The 27,068-nt window shown below is 51.5% G+C and overlaps 1 protein-coding gene across 1 annotated transcript; it reads left to right on the top strand.

The window, feature by feature from the left end:
• Positions 1–11,110: 11,110 nt before the first annotated feature.
• On the top strand, positions 11,111–25,303 carry PSMC1 (proteasome 26S subunit, ATPase 1). Its single transcript, XM_075530735.1, has 11 exons — positions 11,111–11,166; positions 15,531–15,584; positions 16,385–16,481; positions 17,854–17,978; positions 18,193–18,378; positions 18,531–18,659; positions 19,271–19,367; positions 21,717–21,906; positions 22,316–22,467; positions 23,267–23,421; positions 24,963–25,303. Exons 1-11 carry the CDS (start codon positions 11,164–11,166, stop codon positions 25,095–25,097), a joined length of 1,323 nt encoding a protein of 440 aa, XP_075386850.1. The 5' UTR covers positions 11,111–11,163; the 3' UTR covers positions 25,098–25,303.
• Positions 25,304–27,068: the final 1,765 nt, after the last annotated feature.

Here is a 27,068-nt window from a genome sequence, read left to right as displayed (position 1 = left end):
GAGGGCAGTGGAATGAGGCTCAAATGGCAAGAGAGAAAACTGACAACCAAGAGCAATACTCAGCAAAACTGGCTTCGTTTTCCTAGGGACATGGTCACAAAATACAAGTTGGTGACTTTAAAGAGCAGGCTTTATTTCTTCATAGCTTTGGAAGCTAGGAGTCCAAATACAGAGTGTGGCCAGGGTGACGCTCTCTGTGCCTGCTGCAGGGGTAGGTCCTTCCTTGTATTTAGCTTCTGTAGCCCCAGAGGTTTCTTCCAGCTCCTTGTACCGTGGTCTCACGCGGTGTCTGTCTTGGTCATGTCTGTGTACATGGGCACTGCTCTTTTTGCAACCCACCCCTCCAAAGTGTTTAGGTTTAGGACCCACCCTACTCTGGCCATGGAAAAAAAAACACTATTCCCAAACAGAGTCCAGCTCACCATTCACACGTGCACAGGTTTACTCCAGAGGGTTTTTGCTTTTAGGGAGAAGGAGTGAAATTAACTCAAAAACTCACTGCCATTGAGTTGAAGACCAGTCATAGTCACAGGGTGGAACTGCTCCCTCTGAGTTTCCAAAACTGTAACTCTTTTCGAGAATCAAAAGCCCCCAGAACAGCTGATGGTTTCGAATCGCAGACCTTAGGGATTTCAGCCCAACACATAACCACTGTGCTACCAGGGCTCCTGAAATTAGCTGTTGTTGCTGTTGTTGCTGTTGTTGGATGCCATCGAGTTGGCGCTGACCCATAGCGACCCAATGTACAACAGAACAAAACACTACATGGTCCTGCACCATCCTCATAATTGTCCCCACACCCGAGCCCATTGGTGCAACCAGTGTCCATCCATCTCATTGGGGCTTCCTCTTTTTCGCTGCCCCTCTGCTGGACCAAACATGATGTCCTTCTCCAGGGCCTGGTCTCTCCTGACAATATGTCCAAAGGACGTGAGACCAAGTCTTGCTAGCCTTGCCTCTTGGGAGCACTCTGGCCTTACCTCTAATATAGATCGGTTTGTCCTTTTAGCAGTCTGTGCTGCTTTCAACAGTACTCCCTAGCACCACAATTAAAATGCATCTTTCTTTATAATCTTCCTTATTCAATGTCCAACTTCCACATGTGTGATACAGTGGGGAATACCAAGGCTTGGGTCAGACGCACCTTATTCCTCATAATAACATCCCTGTTCTTCAGCACTCTAAGGAACTCTTGGGTACAGCAGATGTACCTAATACAATACGTCTTTTGAGCTAGTGACTGCTGTTTCCATGAGCATTGATTGTGAATCCAATAAGATGAAATCCTTGACAGCTTCAATTTTTTTCTCTCCAGTTATCATGATGTTACCTATTGGTTCAGTTGTGAGGATTTTGGTCTTCCTTGCATTGAGTTGTAATTCAACTGAAGTCTGTAATCCTTGATCTCCATCAGCAAGCACTTCAAATCCTCTTCACTTTCAGCAAGCAAGGTTGTGTCCTGTACATACGACGGGCTGTTGATAAGCCTTCCTCCGATTCTGATGCCACACTCTTCTTCTATAACCCAGCTTCTCTGAGGATTTGCTCTGCAGAAAGCCTAATGCCTGGCTTTGAAAGTAGCTAGCGGGAGGGAGCTGTTAAAGAGGCAGCGTGCACCTCAAGCTTCAGGACGTACACTATGGATCCAGCCACCATGGCTTTGAACTGTTTGTGAATTCACACGATGGTCTTGTTTTAGGTTTTATGTGTTATTTGTTTTTTTAAAAAAAGGATCTTTCTGAATCAGAATCTATGATGGTAGTGAGTGAGTTTTGGAGTGTTATTTGGTGGGATTTGGTAAGCTATTTTGGCAGTGGGGGTTAAAAGGTGTTCTCCTCTATGAATCAATGGTAATTGCTTCCATTGACTCAGTATCAGCATAAGAAAGGTTTTCTATTAGGTTTCAGGGGACCAAAACAAACAATTACATGGATGTGAAGAGCAGGGGACAGAGTGGGGACCCAAAGTCAGCGTGTAGACAAGTGGACATTCCCTTACAGAAGGGACACACAGAAGGGATGACTCATTCAGGGTGCAGCATAGCACAGCATCCCTCTAGCTTTTTAAGGCCTCCTCCCCCCACTTCGTCACCCCACCTCTACCTCACAAATCCTGCTAGACCGGAATGTATACTTTGGTAGAGATAAGAGCTGTAGACACAGGGACGCCAGGACAGACAAACCTCTCAGAAACAGTACTGGGAGTAGCAATTCCATGAAGGTACAGGGAGAGAGTGGGGGAAAGGGGTTTAAGGGGGAACTGATAGCAACGATGGATGTGTAATGCCCCCCTGGAGGCGGCTGAGTTACAGAAAGGGGGGTGAAGGTATACGGCGGCTGGTGCAAGATATGAAAAACAACAATGATGTATAATCAATTACGGGTTCACAATGGTGGTAGGATGACAGTTTGGAAAAAGAGAAGCTGATATCAAAGGGCTCAAGTAAAAAGATAATGTTTTGAAAATGATGATGGTAACCTATGTACAGGTTCACTTGATATAATTACTTTATGGATTGTTACAATATCTATAAGATCCCCCAATAAAATGACTTAATATAAAACAATAACAAAATTTAAAATACCATGGTTTGGGGAGGGAATCCTTTAAGATAGATGTGGTTATGATTGTACAATTCCCCTTGATCTGAACGACTGAACTTTTAATATGTGATATGTAAATTACACGCCAATAAAACTGTTGGGGGTGGAGAAGAAAGGTCTCTGAGGAAAGCTGTAATTTCAGATGGCAGGGACCGGGCTGGAGGTGGGGTACCAGTATTTGGTCATGTGGGTCCCTCTGCTGGTCAGCAATGTGAACTTCATGCACGAGCCCATTCACCTGGAAAGCGGGCCATCCATTACTTGGTTACTTGGCTCGTGGCAGCCCAGCCAGTGCTACCCTGTGCTGAGAGTGAGCCAAGCAAGGAGGACAGGCCGGAGGAGGCGCCATGGAAAGAGGGATGCTCCTCGGAGTCCCCCTGCTCTTTACTCTGGGGCCTTGGAGTCTTTAAAACCATAAGTGGAATTCAGAAAACAAAGGAGAGCTGTTTTCCCTTAAAAAATTAAAAATGGTGTATATATATATACATACATATACATACATATACACATACATACACACACATATATATACACATACACACACATATATCTTTTTTTTTTTTGCATGATGCCTTATACCTGGTCCCTTGGCACCTTGTGATCTCACTGGCCGGTGTGCTTCTTCCATGTGGGCTTTTTTGCTTCTGAGCTAGATGGCCGCTTGTGTATGTATATGTATGTATGTATGTATGTATATATATATATACCATATTGAATGAAGGGGGAAGTGCAGAGTGGAGACCCAAGGCCCAAATGTCGGCCAATGGAAATCCCCTCATAGAGGGGTTTAGGAAAGGAGATGGGTTAATTAAGGTGTGAGGTAGTACCGATGAAGAACACAGCTTTCCCCCAGATCCTGGATGCTTCCTCCCCCCAACTACCATGATCCGAATTCTACCTTGCAGGGCTGGATAGGGCAGAGGTTGTACACTGGTACATATGAGGGCTGGAGGCACAGGGAATCCAGGGTGGACGATACCTTCAGGACCAGGGGTGTGAGGGGCGATGCTGGGAGAGTGGAGGGTGAGTGGGTTGGAAAGGGGGAACTGTTTACAAGGATCCACATGTGACCTCTTCCCTGGGAGAGGGACGGCAGAGAAGGGGGGGAAGGGAGACTCCGGATAGGGCAAGATATGACAAAATAACGATGCATAAATTACCAAGGGCACATGAGGGAGGGGGGAGCGGGGAGGGAGGGGAAAAAAAAGAGGACCTGATGCAAAGGGCTTAAGTGGAGAGCAAATGCTTTGAGAATGATTGGGGCAGGGAATGTATGGATGTGCTTTATACAATTGATGTATGTATATGTATGGATTGGGGTAAGAGTTGTATGAGTCCCTAATAAAATGTAAAAAAAGAAAAGAGGAGAAAAAAAAGAAATGATTAGGGCAAAGAATGTGCAGATGTGCTTTAAACAATTGATGTATGTATATGTATGGACTGTGATAAGAGTTATATGAGCCCCTAATAAATTGTTTAAAAAAATTAAAAATGATAGGACCAAAGACATAGGGGCCGGATGTTGCCTGAGCCTGAAGGACATTAAGTGGAACAAACTGGTTGATTGGTTGATTCATTTTTAACATAGCATTGTTTTTCATAATTCACAAACCGCATGATTCATCCATTAAAGTCTGTAAATCAATGGTTTATAATGTGCTCAGAGCCGTGCCTTTGTCAGGTACCTGAGAATCGGTTCCTGCTCACAACAATCCGATGCACAATAGAACGAAACGCCGCCTGGTCCTGTCTGTCTTTACAGTCCTTGCTATGACTGAGTCCACCGTGGCAGCCACACTCTCAGTCTATCACTATTTCTCCAGCCCTCTGCCCCTCTTTGCCCAGCATGTCACCCTTCCACAGGGACTGGGCGTCCTGATGGTGTGCCCGATGTGCCTGAGGGGAGGCCTCTCCACCCCCATTTCTGAGGAGCACTCTGGCTGTCCCTCCTCATCGACACACTTGTTTGTTCTTCTGACCGTGCGTGTTATTTTCAATATTCTTTGCCGACACCAAAACCCAAAGGCACTAACTCCTCTTTGGCCTTCTTATTCCTCGGCCGCCTTTCAAATACACATGAGGCCGTTGAGCATGGGGCCGGCGTGGATCAGGCAGCGCTTTGGTGTTCAAAGGGACATGTTGGCGCTTTAACACTTCCCAGAGGTCATTTGCGTCCCATTTTCCTGGTGTGACACACGTGTGGAGTCCTGGTGTCACAGTAGTTATGTGTTAGGCTGCTGACCCATCTTTCTCCAGCGGAGAAACTATCGACTCCTGGAAAGAGTTACAATCTCTGAAACCTAGAAGGGCAGTTCTACCCCATCCCATTGAGTCGAAGCCAGTGAGGGTTTTTAATAAAAAGTGCGTGCTTTATTTCTTGACTGCTGCTTCCGTGGGTGTTGGACTGTGGGTGCAAGTGCATTTAAATCCTGGGCAGCCTCTGTCTGTTCTCCGTTCATGATGATGCTGTACACCTCTCGCTGGTCGTCTCTGCTTTCAGCCGAGATCCACCTGCCGTCAGCCGTGATTGCCTTCACTCCGCGGTCTCATTTGACTCTGGCTCGATTCTTAGAAACAGATCTTTCAGCTTCAACAACGAAGGTGATGGCTGGATGGTGCGTCATTGGGAAAGATGATCTCTTCTGCAGAGCATCCATGCGCTCCCTACCGCCGCGCCCAGTTGTATCTCCTGTGCTCACGACAGCCAAAAGATCCCCAACACTTGCCAAGGTGTCCTGTAAGGGGGGTGGGGTGTCACTCCATCCAGTAGGAGCCAGCTTTCAGCACTCGTTGCTGCCCTTGAAATGAGCGCTGGCGGTGCATTGGTTAAGAACTGGGCTGCAACCCCAGTGGGTTGGTGGTTAAAACCCACCAGCCACCGAGCGGGAGAAAGACGAGGCTGTCTGCTCCCATAAGGATCGGCCGTCCTGGAAACCCAACGGAGCAGTTCTTCCCTGTCCTAGAGGGCTGCTTGAAGTTGGAATAGACTAGCTCCAGTGGATTACACACACACACACACACACACACACACACACACACACACACACACACAGCCTTGGTTTTTTGGTCCCTGGGTGGCACAAATAGTTTTCTTAGTAACCTGAAGGTTAGTGGTTCAAATCTACCCAGTGCCCCCACTCTGCCATATTGCACACTGCTGTTAGGAGTCCTGCCCAGCCTCGGGGAAGGCAGGCATGGGAGAGGGAGAGAGAGAGGGAGAAAGGAGAGCAGCGTGGCTGCCTTTCTTGCTGCTCCCAAGTCTTCCCTTCGGGAGACCACCCATAATCTCCAACTTTCTCGGATGGTTCCAGTCATCCCTAAAAAAAATCTAAGTCAAGTGAAAATGGAAATAAATCGAGCAGCGAATTGTCAATGTACTTATGTATTTATCATGTACACAACTCCTACAGTCATCCTCACCTTGGGATTCACACGTCTGTGCTGTTGCGGTGGAGGTGGAGGTGGTGGTGGTGGCGGCGGCGGCGGCGGCGGTGGTGGTGGTGGTGGTGGTGGAGGTGGTGGAAGTGGTGGTGGTTGGCACCATCTCTGACAAGCTTTGTGACAACAGACAATCGCCCTCTCGGGTTCTGACTCACATCAATCCCATGTCCAACAGAAAGAGAAACCAGTCCGTGGTCTCCTCACAGTGGTTCTTAGGCTTGATCCCGCTGTGGCAGCCCCCATGTCAGTCCTTCTCAGTGAAGGCCTTCCTCTTGTCCGCTGCCCCTCTACTTTACCAAGGGTGTTAGTCTGGGTGGACTAGAGAAACAAATTCATAGACACTCATATGTGTAAAAGGAAAGAGCTTTATCTCCAAGAGCAAGTGAATATTGAGAAAACATCCCATCCCGGTCCAGATCAAGATCATAAGTCCACTATTAGCCCTTAGATCCGATACCAATCTATAAAGTCCTTTTCAGACTCACGAAACACAGGCAATGATGCTGAATGCAGGAAGATCCCGGGCCAGTGGGTGGGAAGTCTTGTGGATCCAGTGGCAGTGGAAGCATCTCAGAGCTGGCGTGGGTCTCCAAGTGGCTCCTCCAGCTCCTGGGCTCTAGGGTGGCTCCATCTGCCTTGTCAGCAGGAAAGATGAAGCAGAGAGTGTATGTGTCACACCTCCAGTGAGCTACTTATCTCCATAGCACCTCCAAATGAGGTCATCAAGTGGTGACCTGATTGACAGGCTTCACTCTTAATCATCTCAAACTGGCACCAGATGATGTAACTATCACGCCAAGCATGCCATCCTTCTCCGGGGACCGGTATCTCCTGACGACATGTGCAGAATAGCTAGACCAATGGTCCTCGTCCTTGCCTCTCAGAAGCATGCTGGGTGCACTCCTTGCAAGACAGATGTGTTTGCTCTTTGGGCAGTCTACTGCTTTCAGTATTCGCCTTCTGCACCACCATTCAAACACATCCAGTTTTCTTCCGTCTTCCACAGCCAACGTCCAGCTTTCACAGGCATCCGAGGCCATTGAACACACCACGGCTTGGGTCACATGTACCTTAGTCCTCAAAGTTGACGTCCTTGCTTTTCAATACTTTAAAGAGATCTTTTGCAGGAGATTCGCCCAATGCAATGTACACATCGGTAGGGTTAGGAATCTGTTCTTCCTCAGTCTCTATATGTTCTTTCCTAACATACACAATGAACCTGCTTTCCCCACCTCACTAGAGACAGTCTCACCCTTCACCCACCCTGCACCTCAGGAAGGGTCTCCTACCTTACAGAAGGATGTTACTCTTCCCTAACCCCGTACCTCACGGAGGTCCTCGCCTACAATAGTTCAGTTTTTGTGTCAACTTGGCTGGGCCAGGACTCTCAAGGGTTTGGAAGTTCAGATGTAGACATCGCCCATAATGAGATCTATTATGATGTAATGACTTCCATGATGAAGCTGCTTTGAGCAGCTCATCAATTGAAAGAGAATTCCCTCCAGGGTGTGGCCTGCTTCTAACACATGAAGGCACACTGGAAAAGCTTTCCTGACTTTTGCTGAGTCTGGATCCTGCATCCGGCGCCTCATCTGACCTCCAATTCTTTGGACAGGAGCCAATGGGCTGCCGTATTGTATGCCAATGCTAGGGGTTGTCAGCAGCCGGCCATCTACCCACCGATCCCAGGTTCAACCACCTTTGCAGCAAGTGAGTCAGTAGAAGCCTCCAGCCTGACATCTGACCCACTGACTTGGACCTTGGCAGCTTCTATAACTGTGTGGGCCTTGGGATAAGCATCTCTCCAGATCCACATCTATGTGCTTCCCTGGTTTTGCTTCTCCAGAGAACCTAAGCTACCACCCTTCACTCCACCCCACATCTCATGGGGGGTCCCCCTCCTTACAGGGAGGGGCTCTCACACAGGATCCTTCAGAGTCCTGCCGTCTGTAGGATGAACATCAAAGCACTGTAAACACACAGGCCTCCTGTGCTCCTTGCCTCAGACACATCCCTGTCGAGGATGAAGTTCAGCCTAGGGAAATTCAGCCCACAGCCCACGTTGGGGTGTTCTGAATTCAGATAAACAAGAGAGCAGCCTGCTGGGCATGGTGGCAGCTTGCAATTTCATTTGGTGGCCTGTAGCCTTTCGTGAAAGGCCCTGACTGAAAACGCATCCCTTCTGATGGGCAGTCCCTGGAGAGCAAAGCAAACGGGGTCCTTAGGAGATGCTCCCCCTTGAAAACAGCTTTTTGTTTGTCCAGCACATTGAAACAGAAACCGGTTTTTCGAGGCCATCTCAATTCGGGCCCCCAGGGCCTGTTGTGAGACAGGGGGAAGGAAGCACAGGGTGCGGATGCTAAAGCCACCCTGGCAGGTGGGACAGGTGCTTCTCAGCATGGCCGGACCCACCGCTCTTTGGCATCACTCAGGATTTCCAGATGCTCTATGTGAAGTCAAGCACCACCGATCAAACCCTCCCCCATTCAGCGAGGTGCTTCTGGCTGTGTGTCCTGAGTCGGTTCCCACTAACAGCAACCCCAGGAGCCCTAGTGGCATAGTGGTTCCGCAAGGTCAGGAGTTCAAACCCACTGGCTGCTCGGAGGGAGAACAAGGAGGCTTTCTACTCCCGTCAAGAGGTAGTCTCACAAACCTTAGTGTCGGTTCTCCCTGTCCCATCGGGTTACTATGAGTCAGCATCAACTTGACGGCAGTGAATTAAAAAATAATTTTTTGTCATAGCAACCTCAGGGACCCTGCAGTATAATGAGTTACACATTGGATGGCTAACTTCACAGTCAGTTACTCCAAGAGAGAAAAATGCGGCTTTCCACTCCAAGAGTAAAGACTCACAGTCTCCGAAACCCCGAAGCAGGTCTACTCTGCCCTCTTGGGTCCCTATGAGACAGAATTAACTTGATGGCAGCAAGTTTGGGTTTTCGTTAAGAGCAAGCCCGCGTGACTGAGTAGAACTGCTCCGTGGGGATTCCTAGGTTACAATCTTGACAAACAATGAAACAAAACACACTGACTGCCATGGAGTTGATTCTGAGTCCTGGCCACCCTAAGGGACACGGTGGAGCTGCCCCCGGGTTGCTGAGATGGACTCCACAGGCGTAGGACGCCTGTCTTTCTCCCATGGGGCAGCGGGTGGTTTCCATCCGCAGACCTTGTGGTTAGCATCCCCAGGGCTGCTTCTCTTTGTTGTTCAGGACCATCGAGTCCACTCTCTGAGCAACCTGATGTACAACAGAACAGCACAGCCGTCCTGCAGCATCCTCACCCTGGCTAATCTCTCACCTAGCAACGGACTGTGTCACCATGGTATCACCAGGGTCCTGATGAGATTGTTAAACCCAATATTTATGTCATCCTACGAAATACTCATTCCAACGGTAGTTTCTCCTCATTGAGTCTCATCTTTTAAAATGTGTATTTTCTACTTCCCACTTTCAAAACGAACGCCCTCGCAGCGCAGTGGACGGCATCGTGGCGAGACTTCTCACCGACTTTGGTCATGTTGTCAGGTGAGTCCAGTCCCAGGAGAAGCACCTGGTGCTTGGTGGAGAGGCAGTGAAAAAGTGGGAGGGTCTTAAGGAGATGGATGCACCTGTGAGGCCGGTGCAGAACTGACTGGGCTGTGTTCTGTTCTGTTGAGCGTAAGTAGCTAACAACACGTTAGTAAGAACCTAACAACATGTCCCTCTGAGTTGAACCTAACAGCAAGTGCGGTGGGTTATGTGCTGGATGCTAACCTCAAGGTCAGCAGTTCAAACCCCCCAGCTACTCCATGGCAGAAATATGAGTCTGTCTGCTCTTGGAAAGATTTATAGCCTTAGAAATTCAATGAGGCAGTCCTAGTCTGTTTGATCTCCATGAGTTGGCATCAGCTCAACAACAGTGAGTGTCTTGCTTTTGATTATTTAACACATTTTACATGTCAGCAAAAATCGAGACTCTGTGATTGAGGTACACCCTCTTAACCCCTGAGTTGATGGCCTGTTTCATCGCTGTTTGGGGGTGTTTTTTTTTTCAAAACCAAGATTGAGTACCTTGTGAAGAGAGACCAGACTCTGGAGAAGAACATCGTGCTTGGTAAAGTGGAGAGGCAGCGAATAAGAGGAAGGCCCTCCAGGAAACGAATCGGCACAATGGCCACCACAAATGGGCTCCGGCTTAGGAGCCATTGTGAGGATGAAGCAGGACCCGGCAGTGTTTCCTTCTGTCGTGGTGAGGGCTGCTAAGGGTTAGACCGACTCTATGGCACCTGGGGAAGCCTGCTGATGGCTTCTTCTCACATCCAAGGGGGCCCTGAGACCTACTTTGCCGACCACTGCCCTAGAGAGCTGACCTGTGAAACCTCCGGGTCAGAATCCTGCCCTGGGCCTGTGGACAAAGAACCTCCAGATTAGCAGATGCCAAAAGAAATTGGATAGAAATTTCCATAAGAAAGGATGACTGCTTTCTTTCTCTTGTGCTTGTGGGGGTCATAAAGGACTCACTGCACCAACAAGATTAAAGATGAGCATTTAAAAATATTTGGTATGATAATAAATCACAGGTCATCAGAAGAAAGGAAGGGGGGGAATTAGCTTTGTGAGACAAAAACTCCCAGGTGAGCCGGTTCTTCTACTAGAGACCGCGGAAGAACATAAAATGTTCATGCAAAAAAAGTCTAAGTTCACTTCACAATTCCTGTGTCATTCAAGCTCGGGAAGCAGCTCTGATTTTCCCAATTTAAAAATAATTTTTGAAGTATTCTCACCTGGCTATGTTGTGGGTAGGGAAAATGTGGAGCTCAAGGAAGTAAAAATGGCTAAAGACATGAAAAAAAAATTTTTTAATATCTTAATAATTACCCTAGCTCTTTATTTTAGGTGATTGACAATAGTCTGATAAAAGCGATTGATTTTTTTCCCCCCAAGTAAGATGTTTATACGGTTTAATTATGCTTAGAAATTGATTTTGCGTTTAATTCAACACACGTACGCGAAAGCCCTGGGCACGCGAGATTTGGCTCTAATCGGCTTCCGTCACGTCCCTCGCGAACTTCCGCTTCCGAGGGGCGTGTCTTGGCGGGCGGACTTCCGGCGGCGGCGGCTGGAGCGGTGGAAGCAAGATGGTGAGTGACTAAGGGCTTCGGCCGGTGGCCGCTGTGTGACGGCGCCGGTCCAGCCTGCAGCGAAAGGCGGCGGCGGCTGTCGGAGGAGCCTGCGGGGCTCGGCGCCTCGCGCCCCGGCCCGAGCCGCCTCCTGGGGTGACGGAGTCGCCTGGAGATCGGGTGGGGGGGCCGGGGCTGGGGGCCGCGGGCGGCCGGGCGCCCCCTGGGCCGCCCAGGTGACATCTCGGGCCCCGGGAGGAGGCGAGACTCGCTGCAGCCGCGGCGGGCGGGCCCCTGCGGTGGGCGGCCAAGTTCTGACCGCGGGGAGCCGGAGGGTCCTGGGCGCCTCGGTCTGGGGAATGGCGGCCGCGGTCCCCAGTTCGTGGCACAAATAGGTATTGGGCCCTCGACTAGTGCCTCGCCGGGGGTTGGGGCGCGAGTGACCAAGCCCCTGTCTGCTTGCAGCGTCCCTTCTCGGGAGGGAACGGCAGTCCACCCGCGCGGTGTGCAGGGGTGTGGGGGGGGCAGGCGGCTCCGAGGGGGCCGCCAAGAGGGCCCTCTGAGGGGCTGAGCTTTGTGCTGACCCCAGGAGGCCGGCGCTGGGCGCGGATAAAAGAAAAGGCCGGCCACGGCCCCTGAGAGGGCTTCCCGCAGCCGGTGGACCTTTTCCCACGCGCGTACCTCAACTACATCAAACGCACTTGAGTTACGACGCTGGCGACGGATATGGAAATCCACACGGACTGTCAAGAAGAACGATCGAATCTGTCTCCGAAGAAGTAGAGCTAGACTGCCCTTTCGAAGCAAGGATGGCGAGATGTGCCCTCACGACTGTGGACATGGACAGTCCTTTTGTCAGGCGAGACCGGCCTCTGGAGTTGGACATCGTGCTTGGTCAAGTTGAGGATCTGAGGACACGAGGAAGACTGTCCAGGGGCTGGATGTTCACCGTGGCTGCTACCGTGATCCCCAAACCGCAGCAGTTGTGAGGGGGAAGCAGGACCAGCTGTATCTCCGTCCTTTTTAAACTGGGTGGCTGTGAGTTAGCTCTGAGGTGACCACACTGAACACTAAGGACAGGCCAAGTGGTTTGCAGCCTTTTCTCCCTTATCCCTTGTGGCAGCCCCCTCCCCCCTCCGGGGCTGGGTTCCTGTTGTTTTCCTCAGCTTAGCAAAAAGGAAACTGAGTCTGCCTTTGGAGCCCTTGGGTCGATCACTGGGTACCCACATCGCCTCGCTAGGAACCCACCAGCTTCAGTCACCTGAGTGTGACTTCTGGCACCATCTCTGACAAGCTCTGTGACAACAGAAATCACCCTCTGGGGGCCCAGATTTCATTTTGTCCTCTGTACATTAATTGCTGACAGTGCCCACCTCGTGGTGTTTATGAGAATAAAATGAACTCACACGGGAAGACTATTCAGCATTACCGCTCGGCAGATAGGAGACGCTTCAACTCAAGGCAATCCCGTGTGTGACTGAGTAGAACTGTTCCAGCAGGTTTTCTTGGTTGTGATCTTTCTGGAAGCAGATGGCCAGTCCTTTCTAACTGGAGCTGCTGTGGGTAGATTGGAATCTCCATCCTTTAGGTTAGCAGCCTATCAAGCATAAACCACTTGGTACCTCCCGGTATGCTAATCATTGTTGTTTGAGACTGAGAAATGTCATGCAGAACGGCCCTTGAAGTGAGCAAATGCTGGACCCTGTCAGGAAAAACGTCTGCCAGACTTACAGGTTCTTAAATTGATGGACCTTGACAGCTTAGTTGTACCCTGTTTGACAAGGACTCGGCATGCCACCCTAAGGCTTTTGGACAGTACACTAAACTAGAGCCCCGTGGAAGGGTTCACGGGAGGGTGTTTAAAGGTGCCGCTGATTGTTTTAGAAAGTAACAACTAGCTTGATGAAGTGAGAAATGACCCAGGAGTCTCGGCTGTGGGGCTCCTGTCCAGTAGGTGGTGGTCCGGTTACAAACAGAGGTGGCAGGAGGAATCGGGTGAAATGAGAGAGAGAACAAAGGGCTGCATCAGAATGGATTTGGATTGTTGCTAAGCCCAGCTTTTGTTAGCAGATTGACAACTAAAATTCTGATCCTACCATTTTTTTATTCACCAGTAAGATACTGCTGGGCACCTTCTGTGACAAAGGAGCACTGTGGCCTAGGGGTTTAGCTCAGGGCTGATAGCAAGAAGGTGGGCAGTGGGAGCCCCCAGTCCCTCCATGGGAGGAGCATGTGGCCGTCTGCTTCTGTGAAGATCGGAGCCCTGGGAGCCCAGTGGGAGAGTGGTATACGGACTCTGAGCTGGGAACTCCTCTTGAGTCCTGTAAATGCTAAACTGTCTGCACCTGGCGCGCGCGCTTGCGCGCGCGCGCGCACACACACACACACACACAAATACAAATGTGTACGTATATAAATGGTACACTGTTTGCATTAAACTACGCCACTTACCACCTTCACAATGTAACAGAATTTTAGAATGAGAAATATATTTGATGTTACTTATTTCACGTAACCGTGACGTTGTTGGGTCTTTCCAAAAATTATTTTTTACTAACGAATTTCCCCCCCCTCACCCCCCCCCCAACTATGTATCCCACTGCAGTGCTAGGAGGCAAGGCTACAGTTGGCTCTGGCATGGAGCACTGAGAGGCCTGCAGGGTTGGGCCTGCCATAAATCCAAACCTGTGCATGGTGGTTTAGTCTGGTGTTTTTTTTCTCCCCAGTATTCATGAAAAGTTTAATTTTAAAAAAATTGTTTTTAAGTTTCATTTTTTAATACTTTTATTGGGGCTCTTATATCTGTGTCACAGTCCATACATTCCTCCAGTGTATCAAGCACATTTGCACATATACCGCCAACATCATTTTCAAACATTCTCTTCCCACTTGAGCCCCTGATATCAGCTCCCCATTTCTTGGTGGTTTAGTCTCAATGAAGTTGCCCACGTGGAGGTGATTTGTACTCTGGGCTGAGTAATCAAGTAAGTTGTTACTCATGTTTATAATGCCACCATTTCTGAGACCATCCCCTGTGTTAAGTCCTGTAAGTGAAGGGTCTTGTAACATCAGAAATCCCACCTAATAGTACAGCAGATTCCTGACACCGTAGGGTGAAAGGCCTGCCCGAGGGTTGCAGGTGTTGGGGGAGATCAGTGATCTGCCGTGGGAAGAAAAGCTCTGTATCTTCATGTGATCCCTGTAAAGGTGGTTGATAAATGGCTGCGACTGTGTAAAATTACTCCCCTATCCTCATTTCATGACATAAACTCTGGGTGCCCTTGGACTGGTCATTTTTGTCAAGCTTTTTTGTTCCCTCACTGAGGGATTAGAATCTCAGCCTGATTCTGATCTAATTGTCCGTAAGAAGAGTGATGACAGTGAAAGACACATGGAAACAATTTGTCTAATGGACTACAAAAACAATTTCCACAACCCGAGACCAAGAGAACTAGATGGTGCCCAGCGCCCACTACCAACTGCCCTGAAAAGGATCGTGTAGAACAGTGGTTCTCAACCTTCCTAGTGCTGCGACCCTTTAATCCAGTTCCTCACGTGGTGGTGACCCACCCCCCCACCATAAAATTATTTTCGTTGCTACTTCTTAACTAAATTTTGCTACTGTTATGAATTGAGGCACCCCTGTGACAGGGTTGTTGGACTCCCAAAGGGCTTGAGACCCACAGGTTGCGAACACTGTATTAGAAGGTTCGGGGAAGAGTGGAAGAATGATTTGGAACAAAACTCAAAGTCCTGAAGGAAACCAGGCTGATTGGTCAGACAGACTGGTAGAACTGAGAATATGGTCTTTGCTGACTCTTGAGGTCTGGAACAGAACTGCCCCACCCACTCCCCGAAGCTCAGTTATCAGCCAAACTGGGCAGGTCTGTAAGGGGAACAGTCACACTGCTGACATGTGCCCACCTGAGGATAGTTGACCACTGGGATCCCAGCGGGCAGCATTTGCCAAGGACAAAGTTCAGAAGGGTTGGGAAAGGGAATGGAGACAGACACTGAGAAAGGGAAGTGGGTTGATGGTATACTGAGGGGGTTAGAGTGACGGAGATGTAACAATGTGTGGGAATTGTTGAAGATGAATAGATGAACTGTAAAGCTTCAAACCACTTAACAATGAGGAGTTTTTAAAGAGTTGTCCTTGATCCTAAACTGTCGTTGATTTCAAGCTGTAACAGCAGTCTGAAAGCCCCCAAAGGACAAACACATTCCGCCCTACTTTGTGTGCACACTGACTCGAAGGTACTGGGCTCAGAAACGCTAACTGGAGGGGGAAGTGTTCATGTTTTACATTAGGAGAAAATAGGGATGTTATTTTGAAGTGCTCATATACTAAATTTCCATCTCTCATTTTTTCCCTTCTCCTTCAGGGTCAAAGTCAGAGTGGGGGTCATGGCCCTGGAGGTGGCAAGAAGGATGACAAGGTAAGTCATGAGCCGGATCCCAGAGGCTGATTCAGAAAGTTGGTGCACAGTTTAATGACGAGAATGGAGTTCTTCCTAAAGTTCCTGAAGGCTCTGGGCTGTAGGTACTGAAGAGCCTGGTGGCACAGTGCTGACACGTGGGCCTTACACGTTGGACTGTGGTCTTCTACAAGGTCTGCTGGAAACCACCAGAGGTCATTCTGCCTGTCCTACGGGGTCGCCATGAATTGGCATCAACTCGCTTGCAATGAGTTTGGTTTTGAGTTTTTGTAGCTACTGTGGTATAAATTGTAGGATATATCCTAGGTCTCAGCTGAGAAATTATTTGGGATTTGTGAGTTTTTAAATATAAATGATCCCCTAATCATTTAACTAGCTGGTGTACAAGTGGAATGACCTTTCACATTATATAAAAGACGAATGACCTTGTCAAATGGGTATTAATTCGTTAATGAATTTTAAATGCGTGAAAGTAAGCACATTGCACAAGTGCCTCCAGATTTCCTGAGGGGTGAAGATTACCTCAAGTTCTCAACCCTGACCTTGAATCTGACCTCTCCTTGCTAACTGGCATTTACGGGTATCAGAAACAGGATTGATGGTATTCTTTGAAGTGGCAGAACTGTAAGCCTGGTGAGAGGGAGGAGAAAGGGAGACCGGTAGTTTAATAACAACCTGAGGAGAGGGAAAGTGTCTCTTGGAAATGAGGGTGATACAGGAAGTACATGGGTGTTTTAATGTGGTTTCTGCCTGGGTTTCGTTCTGGATTGATTTTCCCCCTTTTGTTGTAAACACTTAAGGACAAGAAAAAGAAATATGAGCCTCCTGTTCCAACCAGAGTGGGAAAAAAGAAGAAGAAAACAAAGGGACCAGACGCTGCCAGCAAACTGCCCCTGGGTAATGGCTCAGCTCCCTCTCCCTGTCTCTCCACCATGGCTGAGAGGGCTGCAGGGTGCCAGGTGCTGGCTTTGAGCCAGGAGCCCCGTCCGAACTGTAACCCCTCTAGGTTGGCATAAAAACTATTGTTGGGCTTAAAGTACTTTGTTCTCTTTAAATAGCCAGCTCCTCTGGTATATTTAAAAGTAGTCTTACCTCATCAAGCCTAGTTTAAACTTGATTAATTCAGAAACACTTACTTCATCGAATGGAATGCCACTATACTGAAATTCAGGTCCTGGGAGGCCTAAACTTCCCTGCTTGGGTGGCTTCCTGTTGAAAGTGAGTACAAATCAAACCAGGTGGTCTGAGCCAGCCAACCTCTCCATTCCCACTTCTCCCAGCCTCCCTTGCTCATTGGTCACACTCCTAGGCAGACTCTGCCCTTACACGTGCTTCTGAAAATGTTCTCCCCGTATCCTTCCCAGAACTACTTGCTTCTCACCCCTCATGCTTACAGCTCAGAGTCTCACCCCTACCCCACTTAAAATAGCCCCTTCGTAGTTAGAAGAAATAAACAGGGCTTTAAATTGTTCAGTTAAAAAGGAAGGGGTTTGGCATGCTTTGCTACGTATATTTTCTTACACATACACCCACAAGGGTGGCTGAGCAGTAAAGACCTGGCATTCATCTGTGGTGACTCGATGATGTATTCGTGGAGAAATAGACCATTCGCCCAGAACAGAAGAGAATCCAAAACGAGAGTCGCTGTACATGGATGTTTAAATTGTAAAAATCACGTTTCAGTTCTGTGAAACGAGGATGGATTCTCTGCTATAAATTGCTGGCATTTTTCACTTTCTGTGCAGAGAAATTTAAATTGCACCCCATCTGTGACATTAAGTAAATAAACAAAAACAGATAAATTTGTTTATTTAACTTGGGGAGGAGAAACTTTTCAAATTAAGGTATAGAAACACAGAGTCCCAAAGAGGAGCTGGGCAGATGTATGTAGATCAACGTAGAATCCCTGGACGGCACGAGACTTCAAAACAAAGTCAGGAGAAGCAGTGTTGAGCCATACGTGTGACAAAGAGGCTTAATAGCCTCTCACTGAACCAGTGCGTGTGCAGACGGCCTGCGTGCAGCGGTGTGTACTGACCGGGCAGCGTGTGCAGCCCGTGCAGTTCATCCCCGTGACTGACTGTTACCTTTAAACAGGTAGACAGTGCAGTGTGTACAGCCATCAGCCATTCTGGTCATAGCCCCCTTCAGTCCATTTCCACACCTGCTAACGTGAGTTTAGGATTTTAATATTGTTGAGTGAAGACGACTGGATGAAGTGTTGGCAGCGCCAAGCCCCTGGTGAAAGAGCCTTTCTCTTTGACCGCAGTGACCCCTCACACGCAATGCCGGTTGAAGCTGTTGAAGCTGGAGCGGATCAAAGACTACCTGCTCATGGAGGAGGAGTTCATTAGGAACCAGGAGCAGATGAAGCCCCTAGAAGAAAAGCAAGAGGTGAGCTGAGCGGCGGTGACGCTGTGCTTTCCCACAAACTGCACGTTCTGTGTAAGAGGCAGGGCTGGTGGCAGGTCGGCGAGCGAGCTTCAAGCAGCTGAGCCTGCCTGGGTTTTCGGACACCTCGCTGATGGGCTGGTGAAGGTGGTGAGCCGGCAGGAGCTCCACCCTCCTGCGTCTGACCTGCCTTTCTGTCTCCGTACCTTCTTGGTAGGAGGAGAGGTCAAAGGTGGACGACCTGAGGGGGACCCCAATGTCGGTGGGGACTTTGGAAGAGATCATTGATGACAACCACGCCATCGTGTCTACGTCGGTGGGCTCGGAGCACTACGTCAGCATTCTGTCCTTCGTAGACAAGGACCTGCTGGAGCCGGGCTGCTCGGTCCTGCTCAACCACAAGGTGAGTCACTTGCGCATCGGGCGCCATCCCCGGGGGTGCCGTCTCCTTCCCGTCAGATCCGCCCCCTGCCCTGGAAGTCGGTCGTGCCCAGTGGGGAGTCACTCGCTCTGCTGTCAGCGCAGCAGGTGCACGAGCTCTATGTTCCCCATCAGGTGCATGCCGTCATCGGGGTGCTGATGGATGACACCGACCCCCTGGTCACAGTGATGAAGGTGGAAAAGGCCCCCCAGGAGACCTATGCTGACATTGGGGGGCTGGACAACCAAATTCAGGAAATTAAGGTATGCCAGGGAGCCAGCTTTGGTGTACCCTCTTGGCTTCTCACCACTGCCCTGACTGGGGCTTTGGGGAGTGGCAGCCCTGTTGTGTGTGGTTATCTTTCATTGATTAAACCAGTAGCTGACTCAGCTCGCCAGTTGGTGTTCTTGGTTTTTGTTAACACTCTGGTGACCGTGTCTGCAGTGGCTGACCTTAACCCTTGCTGTATGTCACGTACTGTGAATGGTCTGTGTGGGGGTGTAATGTTCCTGCAGGGGTAGCTGGAGATCTCCCGCTGTGTACGGATAGGCTATGGCACCCCTCACAGGGCGGGGAGGGAGGTGGTCCCTGGAGATGGCTCGAGGCACTTTCATATGTGAACACATGAGTCCCTCAGGACCCGTCTGCAGCCCATGAGACAGGCAAGGGGTAGCCCTCTGCTACAGAAGAGACTGGTGTAAACAGTGCTGAGAGTGGGGCTGGTAAAGGAAGGCGCAGCTCCACGTGTGCTCTCACTGCTGGGAGTCCGGCCGCTGTCCCTGGAAAGGATGGTGGCGACCCGGCCTGTTGATGTTGCAGGTGATGCGGTTTTCGTGGAGAACTGTCCGTTTCACGCACCGTTTGCTTTCTGTAGGAGTCTGTGGAGCTTCCTCTTACTCATCCCGAGTACTATGAAGAGATGGGGATCAAGCCGCCTAAGGGGGTCATCCTGTACGGCCCCCCTGGCACAGGTAGGCCCTGCTCCCCTCCTTCCCGGGCCCTCAGCCCTTCTTGAGCAGCAGCACTGCCTCGTGCTGTGAGGGACCTCCGGTCACACGGGGCTCCTCTGGCTGTGCATCGGACTCACCTTTAAAAAGTGCCGGGCACCCCCTCCCGACACAATCACCGTAGACAAAGTGGGTGCGTAAGCAGATGTGGTGAAGAAAGCTGATGGAGCCTGGTTTTAAGTCTGGGCTCTTAAAGGCTTGAAGGTAAACAAGTGGCCATCTAGCTGAGAAGCAACAAAACCCGCATGGAAGAAGCACACTAGCCTGTGCGATCACGAGGTGATGATGGGATCAGTTATCACAACAAAATCATCCAAGATCCAGAACAAAATCATACCCAGTGTGAATGGGGGCTGGGGGTGGTGAGCATGGAGTGGACACCCAATGCCCATCTGTAGACAATTGGACATCCCTTTACAGAGGAGTCACAGGGTGCAGTATAGCACCGATGAAACACACACTTTCTTCTAGTTCTTTGTTGCTTCCTTCCCCCCACTATCATGACCTCAATTCTACCTTACAAATTGGATGAGACCAGAACATGCACTGCTGTATATAAGATCCCGAAACACAGGGAATCCAGGATCGATAACCCCTCTGGGCCAACAATGAGAGGAGAGATACCAGGAGGATTAGGGGAGGGGGGGGGGAGGGGGAATCAATCACAAGGATCAACCTAGAACCCCCTCCCGGAGGACAGACAATGGGAAAGTGGGTGAGGGGTGACAGAGGACAATATAAGATATGAAAATAATAATCTATAACTTATCAAGGATTTGTGAAGGGGGTGTAAGAAATGGGGAGCTGATCGGGCTCAAGTGGGAAGAGAATGCTTTGAAAATGATGATGGCATATGTGTAAATGTGCTTGACAATGGATGAATATGAATTGTGATAAGAGATGTAAAAGTAAAAAAAAAAGAGAGAGATGTAAAAGTCCCCAATAAAAGTATTAAATATATTTTTAAAAAGTGAACCCAGGGGCTGAAGCAAAGAACCTCTGGCTTAGCAGCTGATCTGTGGTGTTCAGTTGCGTAATGTCTGTGGGCCGCCGGTGCTGAAGGCACCGATGAGTTTCAAAAAGATTAAAAGCCAAACTTGGTTCACTGTGCAGCAGAGGCCTAAGTGGTCTCGTCCAGGGATTAGCAGGTCATGGCTCTCTGGGCCCAAAGAGCATGGTCATTTGATGGCATCTCAGGATCTGCACTAAGGAGATTTCCCAGGTTTGAGGGCCTGGAAGGAAACCATGCCCAGAAGCCAGGAGCTAGACGAGAGCTGTGTTCTGACAGGTCAGATGGTGTGCGGAAAGTCGGGGCTGCAGCTGACAGGCACAGACGGAGCCTTGGTCCATGAGCCTGCAGGGCTGCGGGCTCTGCCCGGATCTTCGGTCCTCTGTCTCTTGTGTCAATCGTCTCAGGGGACCTGCTGTCCACTTGACCTCTGCACCCGCCATGCCACCTTGCCAGCCAGTGGCAACGTCCACCCCACATCACTTCCCATCCTCCATCCCACCTGCATGAAGTCTGTGTCACCAGCCAGCTCTGTCCTGAGGCCGAGACCCAGCCCGTGGTCCCTGTCCAAACTCACTGCCAGTAGGGCCTAGCGTTTCCAGCTCTAAAATGGCTAAGTTGCTGGTGAGGTGTTCACCTGGAAGGAACAGGCAGGGTCAAGAGCGGGACGAGAAAAGTTGCTATGATCTCCCAGATCAGTGAGCAGGACACTTGGAAAGGGCCCACTTCAAAGTCCCTCGGGCCCTGAGCAGCTCGCCACCTGCCCTGCAGCAGTGAGCCCACCCGGCACCTGCTCGCCCACGCTGCCCGAGGGCGTGCTGCTCCAGGGCACTTCCTGTGTCTCGAGTCAACAGCTACTGTCCTTCCCGGCCTTCACAGGGGCTCGCTGCTGTGGTTCCCGCCCCGTGCTGGCTGCGTTGTGTTCTGAAGGAGCCGAGAAAGCGGAAGCTCGACTAGTCTCGGCCTGGTACCGAGCAGGCCTCCTCACTAGTTGTAGTCTGCAAATTCTTCAGTGAAACAGGGCATGCTGAAATTCTGTGATAAACCCTTCCTGGCATTACCATGGCGGGCTCAGGAGGGTACGACCCAAGTACCTAAAACCTGGACTTACTAGATGTCTCTAACCTTCCGTCGGTGTCTTGTCTCGAGAGCAGCATCCCAGCACAGGGTCCCTGCCACATTGTCCCGGCACGGTGCCTGCCACGTTGGGTGCCTGCCTGCTGTAGGGGCCTGTGAGGGGTAGAGGTGATGAAGTTACCACGGCGTTTGACGTGTTTCATCTGTTTTGCTTTCATCTAAAACAGGTAAAACCTTACTAGCCAAAGCAGTTGCAAACCAAACCTCGGCCACGTTCCTGCGCGTGGTGGGCTCTGAGCTCATTCAGAAGTACCTGGGCGACGGGCCCAAGCTCGTGCGGGAGCTCTTCCGCGTTGCCGAGGAGCACGCGCCCTCCATCGTCTTCATCGACGAGATCGACGCCATCGGGACGAAGAGGTAGCCTTCTCCTACCACCTCCGCGTCACGGAGGGTAACGGGCACAGAGCTCTCCCCAGAGTGATCAGCGGCTGACCACTCACTGTCCTGCTCCGTGTCCAGCATGGGTCTGTGGCTCTCCATGGGCCGGCTCTGTGGCCTGGTCAGTAACCATACGTGAGCCCCTGCCCTGAGCCAGCGTGGTGAGCACCGTTCGTGGGCTGATGCTCAGGTTGGGGACTCGCACACGCATGAGACACGTTGCATGACGCAGCAGCAACCTGCCCCTCGGCACGTGGAGCCAGCGCCAGCAGGGAGTGCGCTGAGGCTGCGCTGTGGGCGGGAAGACTCTTGGGAGAATGGAGGTATTCGCTGTCATCCCCGAGCCCGAGGCCAATCTGGTCTCTATCCCTCCTCTTCTCTTTCAAAGATACGACTCCAATTCAGGCGGTGAGAGAGAGATTCAGCGGACGATGCTGGAGCTCCTGAACCAGCTGGACGGGTTTGATTCCAGGGGCGACGTGAAAGTGATCATGGCCACCAACCGGATAGAGACTTTAGACCCAGCCCTCATCAGGCCAGGTGAAACACGCGTCCCTGTGCGTTAGGGGCTGGAAGGACGAGGCCGACACTGCCCTGGAGCGTCTGCCGTGTGCCAGAATCGACTGAGGGTTTGTTTAGTGAAACAAGAGGCCCTTTCGATCCCAGTCTCTGTCTTCGCTGTCCTGTCCTGTAAGGCATATCCCCTTTCAGACGGAAGAAATTCCTGGGGCGACGATGGTGGTAGACGCCATCAAGTAGTCTGACGGACAGCAGAACGGAGCGTGCCAGGTCCCGGGCCCTCCTCACAGCTGGTGTTGCAGCCCGGGTTTTGCAGCCAGTGATTCGGTCTGTCTCGTGGAGGGCCTTTCTTTCTCTCACTGACCCTCTGCTTTCCCAAGCCCGATGTCCTCTGCGGGGCCTGGTCTCTCCCGACGGCATGCCCACGGGCCGGGAGAACAGTTGCTCCATCCTCCCTCTGAGGGAGCATTCTGGTGGTGCTTCTGCCCACACACTGACGTAAAGTCTCAGGCTGTTGTTAGCACCACAGGGCACTGTGTCCGCTCTGGTGTCATGCGTTCACCGAGGCGGTGTGTTTTCCACGAATGTATGCTGTCGGGGCACTGGCCTCTGCGTTTGCTTCTGGAGCTGCCAAAGTTGCTTCCTTTAAGTGGGGTGAATTTTAAATGTAGAAATTTTTAAACGACAAAAAGAAATAGTTGCTTTACAAATCTTCAGCCTCTTCCTAATAGAGAGATGTTTTTCTCTGGCGACGGCCCGCATGAGGCAGAGGAGGAGGAGGGAGAGGGCTGGTAGACTGACTGAGCCCTCCTGCCTGCAGGCCGCATTGACCGGAAGATCGAGTTCCCCCTGCCCGACGAGAAGACCAAGAAACGCATCTTTCAGATCCACACAAGCCGCATGACGCTGGCCGAGGATGTCACCCTGGACGACCTGATCATGGCTAAAGATGACCTGTCTGGTGCCGACATCAAGGTGAGAACCGCTCAGCCCGCCAGCCAGGAGGGGCTGGATGTGCGCTCCACGGGGGTCCGGTTAGCGAGGGGTGTGGGTCAGGCAACGGGGATGGTTGTTTGCGTGGGTTTGCGGGCGCCCAAGTGCTGGATCCACTTGGTATGTGTGTCCCCAAGTCACCCGGAGCTACAAGTGTCTGGGCCTCGTTGGCTCCTCTGCTGGGCTGGGAGGACGTCCGCACAGCTACAACGTGTGAGGGGCATGGGGGCTGAGATCCCTCCGCATTCCTCCCTGCTGAGTGCCCAGCCGGCCGGAGAGGCTGCTCTCGGTTTGTCACTCTCCTCCACACTGAGGACGAGTCTTCCCGGGTGGCCCGCGGCTGTCGTGAAGCCTGGCGGTGTTCCGTCGGAATGCACTGGTCGACTCACTTTTCATCAGAAGAGCGGAGTCTCAGGACTTGGAGGCGGTTCTTCCCAGTTCTGGGATTGCTCAGGAAATGAAACCGGAACAGACCCGGTGTGCTCACACACAGAGCCGGGCTGAGAGGTGGAAGCCGTGCTGCTCTTGGGAAACAAAGACGGGACAGTCGCTGCAGAGCAACCTGGAGAGGAGGAGCGCCTCTCAGAGGGCGGCCGGCCGGCCCAGCCATTCTGAATGTCATCATGATCATCAGCTTCCCGCGCCAGGCTGCAGCGTGTGATTTTTCTCTGGTTGTTTCTGCTCACCAAAATTTTAAAAATTCAGATCTGTTCCCATTTCACCGTCAGCTGTGACTAAGCAGGTTCAAACTGGTGAGAAGCCGTTAGACCCACACCCAGATGTACTCATTCCCCCGCCACCCTGCCACTCTGTTCTCCCAGCCAGTTGAGGCCGCTATGTTAATGAAGACCACCAGTCAGAAAGTTTAATGCCAGGATCAGGCGTGTTTCACATGTCGTGAGAGTTACTTTGTTTCCCTTTGGACAATTATTAGAAAAATAGATATATTAGAAGACATGCAGGAAGGCTTCAAAAGTTCGTGAAGAAATTCTGTTACTTTCAATTCCATTTTTCCCACCCTCTGAGTGCTTGTGACACACTGAACTCGAGTCCTCCCGCCGGAGGGAGAGGCGCTCCGTGCGCACTGTCCCCCCTTTGCTACCTGGCTGGCGGGTCTGCGGTTTCCTGGGACTGTCGTCCCTTTACTGGACGTGGCCGACTAGAAAGTGAGCCCAAGCCCACCTGAGCCTGGATTCCCGGCAGCCCTTGCTCTACTGCCATCGCTCCCACCTTCAACTCCACGCAGCGTAACTCACGCCCCTCGTGTGGACCCCACAGGACACGGTAGAACTGCCCCTGTGAGTTTCCAAGGCTGAACTCTGGGAGTAGAAGCAGCTGGTGGTTTCGAAATGCTGATCTTGCAGTTAACAGCCCAACCACTAGGCGACCAGGGCTCCTGCTCCCAGTGCGAGCCACCTCACGTCTTCCCAGAGGGTTTCGTCCAGTGCTTTAAACCTTACTGCTTCACAGTCGTGCTCGGGCTGCTGGTTGGGCTTTCTGACCCCGCTGCTCTCTCCTCGCAGGCCATCTGCACCGAAGCAGGCCTCATGGCACTGAGGGAGCGGAGGATGAAGGTCACAAACGAAGACTTCAAGAAGTCCAAGGAAAACGTGCTCTACAAGAAACAAGAAGGCACCCCCGAGGGGCTCTACCTCTGAGGGAATCCCACACGGCGTTGAAGACGTGGTGGGGTCTTCCCGGCCCCTCGAAGAGTGGGGTGGAGATGAGCCGACCAGTGGGCACATATTCCATTGCTTCACTAGTGAAACATTCTCCCTCCTTGGTGTGTGGGTGGGTGTGTGTGGCAGATGGGAGACTCGGTGGGCTGGGCAGTCCTGTCCCCAATAAAATTACCCTTTCCGGACCCTCTGTCTGCTGCTGCGTCACATCCTGGTACCCAGGGGCAAGGAGCCGGACTCCGGTCCCTGGGCCCCTGCAGCGTGCGGCAGAGCTGCTGTGGAGTCGTCACTGGGGTGGCTATCGAGAATGGCCCTGACCACACGTCACCAACAGCCTATACTGTTCGAGGACTCATGGCACTGCCCTCTGGGCTTGGGGCCCTTTGAGCTGTCAGCGGGAGAGGTGCTCCTGTTCCCGGGAGACTTGGCTTCTTTGGAGAGACCTCATGCAGTCCGGGCTGAGAGGCCAGAGCAGTCCTGCTCTGATCCTCCGGAACCCTGTGCTCCTCCTGGACGTCAGGCCTGTCCGTCCTCCCTCCTGCGCTCACAGCTCTGAGCAGTGCACCCTCTGACATCACCCAGGAGCATGGGCTGGTGAGCACGAGGGGTGTGCTCGGTGCTGCCCTAGCCGGTGGCCACCTGAACAGAAGCCCACCAAAGTCGAGGAGCAGCCCAGGCTGAGCTCCTTCCTGCAGGAGACTCCCTCCTCGTTCCCTCAGGCTGTTGGCAGGACTCAAATTCCCACAGCTGTGGACCCCTCAACCCTGTTTAGAGCCAGCAAGAGAGATTCCACCAGGCCTCACCCTGGCTTTCCTCTACTTTTAAGCCGCCCCCCCCCCCCCCGCCCCCAATGCAGGCTACTCCCTGTCTGGATAACCTAAGTCTGGCTGCAGGGACGTGGTGGAGCATCTTTGGGGGGCCACATGGGAGCAGCTCAACCCAGCTGAAGCCCCTTCTCGGGAGGGGTGGATAGCCGGGGTGGGGGTGTCAGAGCCTGAGCCTGTGCAGGGTGGGAGGCCTTGCGGAGGGGAGAGGGGTCCACGGGGTTCCCACAGTGGCTGCAGCACTGGGCGCTAACAGCGGGGATGGGACAGCACAGGGCCAGGCGGTGAGGCACCTTGAGGAAGGAGTCGGAGGTCGGGTGGGTGTGCAGTTGAGAAACGGGTGTCTTGGGCACATCTGAGTTGGGGGGGTTGGGGAAGGAGCTGGCTACCATCCCGCACCTTTCTCTGAGGGCCTCTTGGAGAGCTCAGCTGGGGCGGGGCGGGGCTCGCTAAACCCGCAGGCAGGTCTGTGGTTAGACTTTATTCTGGGGAAATAGAAAATGTACCAACCTGCTCACAGGTGCAGTGACAGGTCACAGCGGTCCCAGATGGCCTCACCACCCTTCACCCCAGCTGTTCCCGAGCAGTACACCCACGGCCCCAGCTTCCTTCAGCTCTCTTTAGAGTGGCTGCTGCAGCTGAATCCTCAATCTCCGTCCTCCACCAAGCATTTGGCCACTGTCACCGGAGTGCCTAGCACTCAAGCACCACCTTCTGCCCCGCTTAGTGGCCCCAGGTAACCTCTACTCAACTTGACTGAGCAGCTCACGAGGTGAGCCGTCCTGTTCCCTCCACTGTTGTCAAGGCTTGTCCACGTCACAGTCAAGTAGCAGACTGCCAAAGTGCTCCACACAGGGATCTCCATTAACCCCTACCTGGGGGACGGGCAACGGTACAGGGGGAAGGGAGACTGACTGTAAGATTCGACAAAATAATAGTTTATGAATTATCAAGGGTTCGTGGGGAGGTGGAATGAGCCAATGCCAAAGGCTCAAGTAGAAGGCAAATGTTTTGAGAATGATGATGGCGACAGATGTACACATGTGCTTGACACGATGGATGGATGGATGGATGGATGGATGGATGGATGGATGGATGGATGGATGGTGATAAGAATTGTACGAGC

This window comes from Tenrec ecaudatus, chromosome 14 (assembly GCF_050624435.1).
Source record: "Tenrec ecaudatus isolate mTenEca1 chromosome 14, mTenEca1.hap1, whole genome shotgun sequence".
Taxonomy (NCBI): domain Eukaryota; kingdom Metazoa; phylum Chordata; class Mammalia; order Afrosoricida; family Tenrecidae; genus Tenrec; species Tenrec ecaudatus.
This window is presented reverse-complemented; position numbering and strand designations above follow the sequence as displayed.

Excerpts from the sequence above, each read along its gene's own strand:
- PSMC1 (XM_075530735.1), top strand. Across the intron at positions 16,482-17,853 it reads TGCCAGCAAACTGCCCCTGG|TGACCCCTCACACGCAATGC; the intron begins GTAATGGCTCAG and ends CTTTGACCGCAG. Across the intron at positions 17,979-18,192 it reads CCCTAGAAGAAAAGCAAGAG|GAGGAGAGGTCAAAGGTGGA; the intron begins GTGAGCTGAGCG and ends CCTTCTTGGTAG.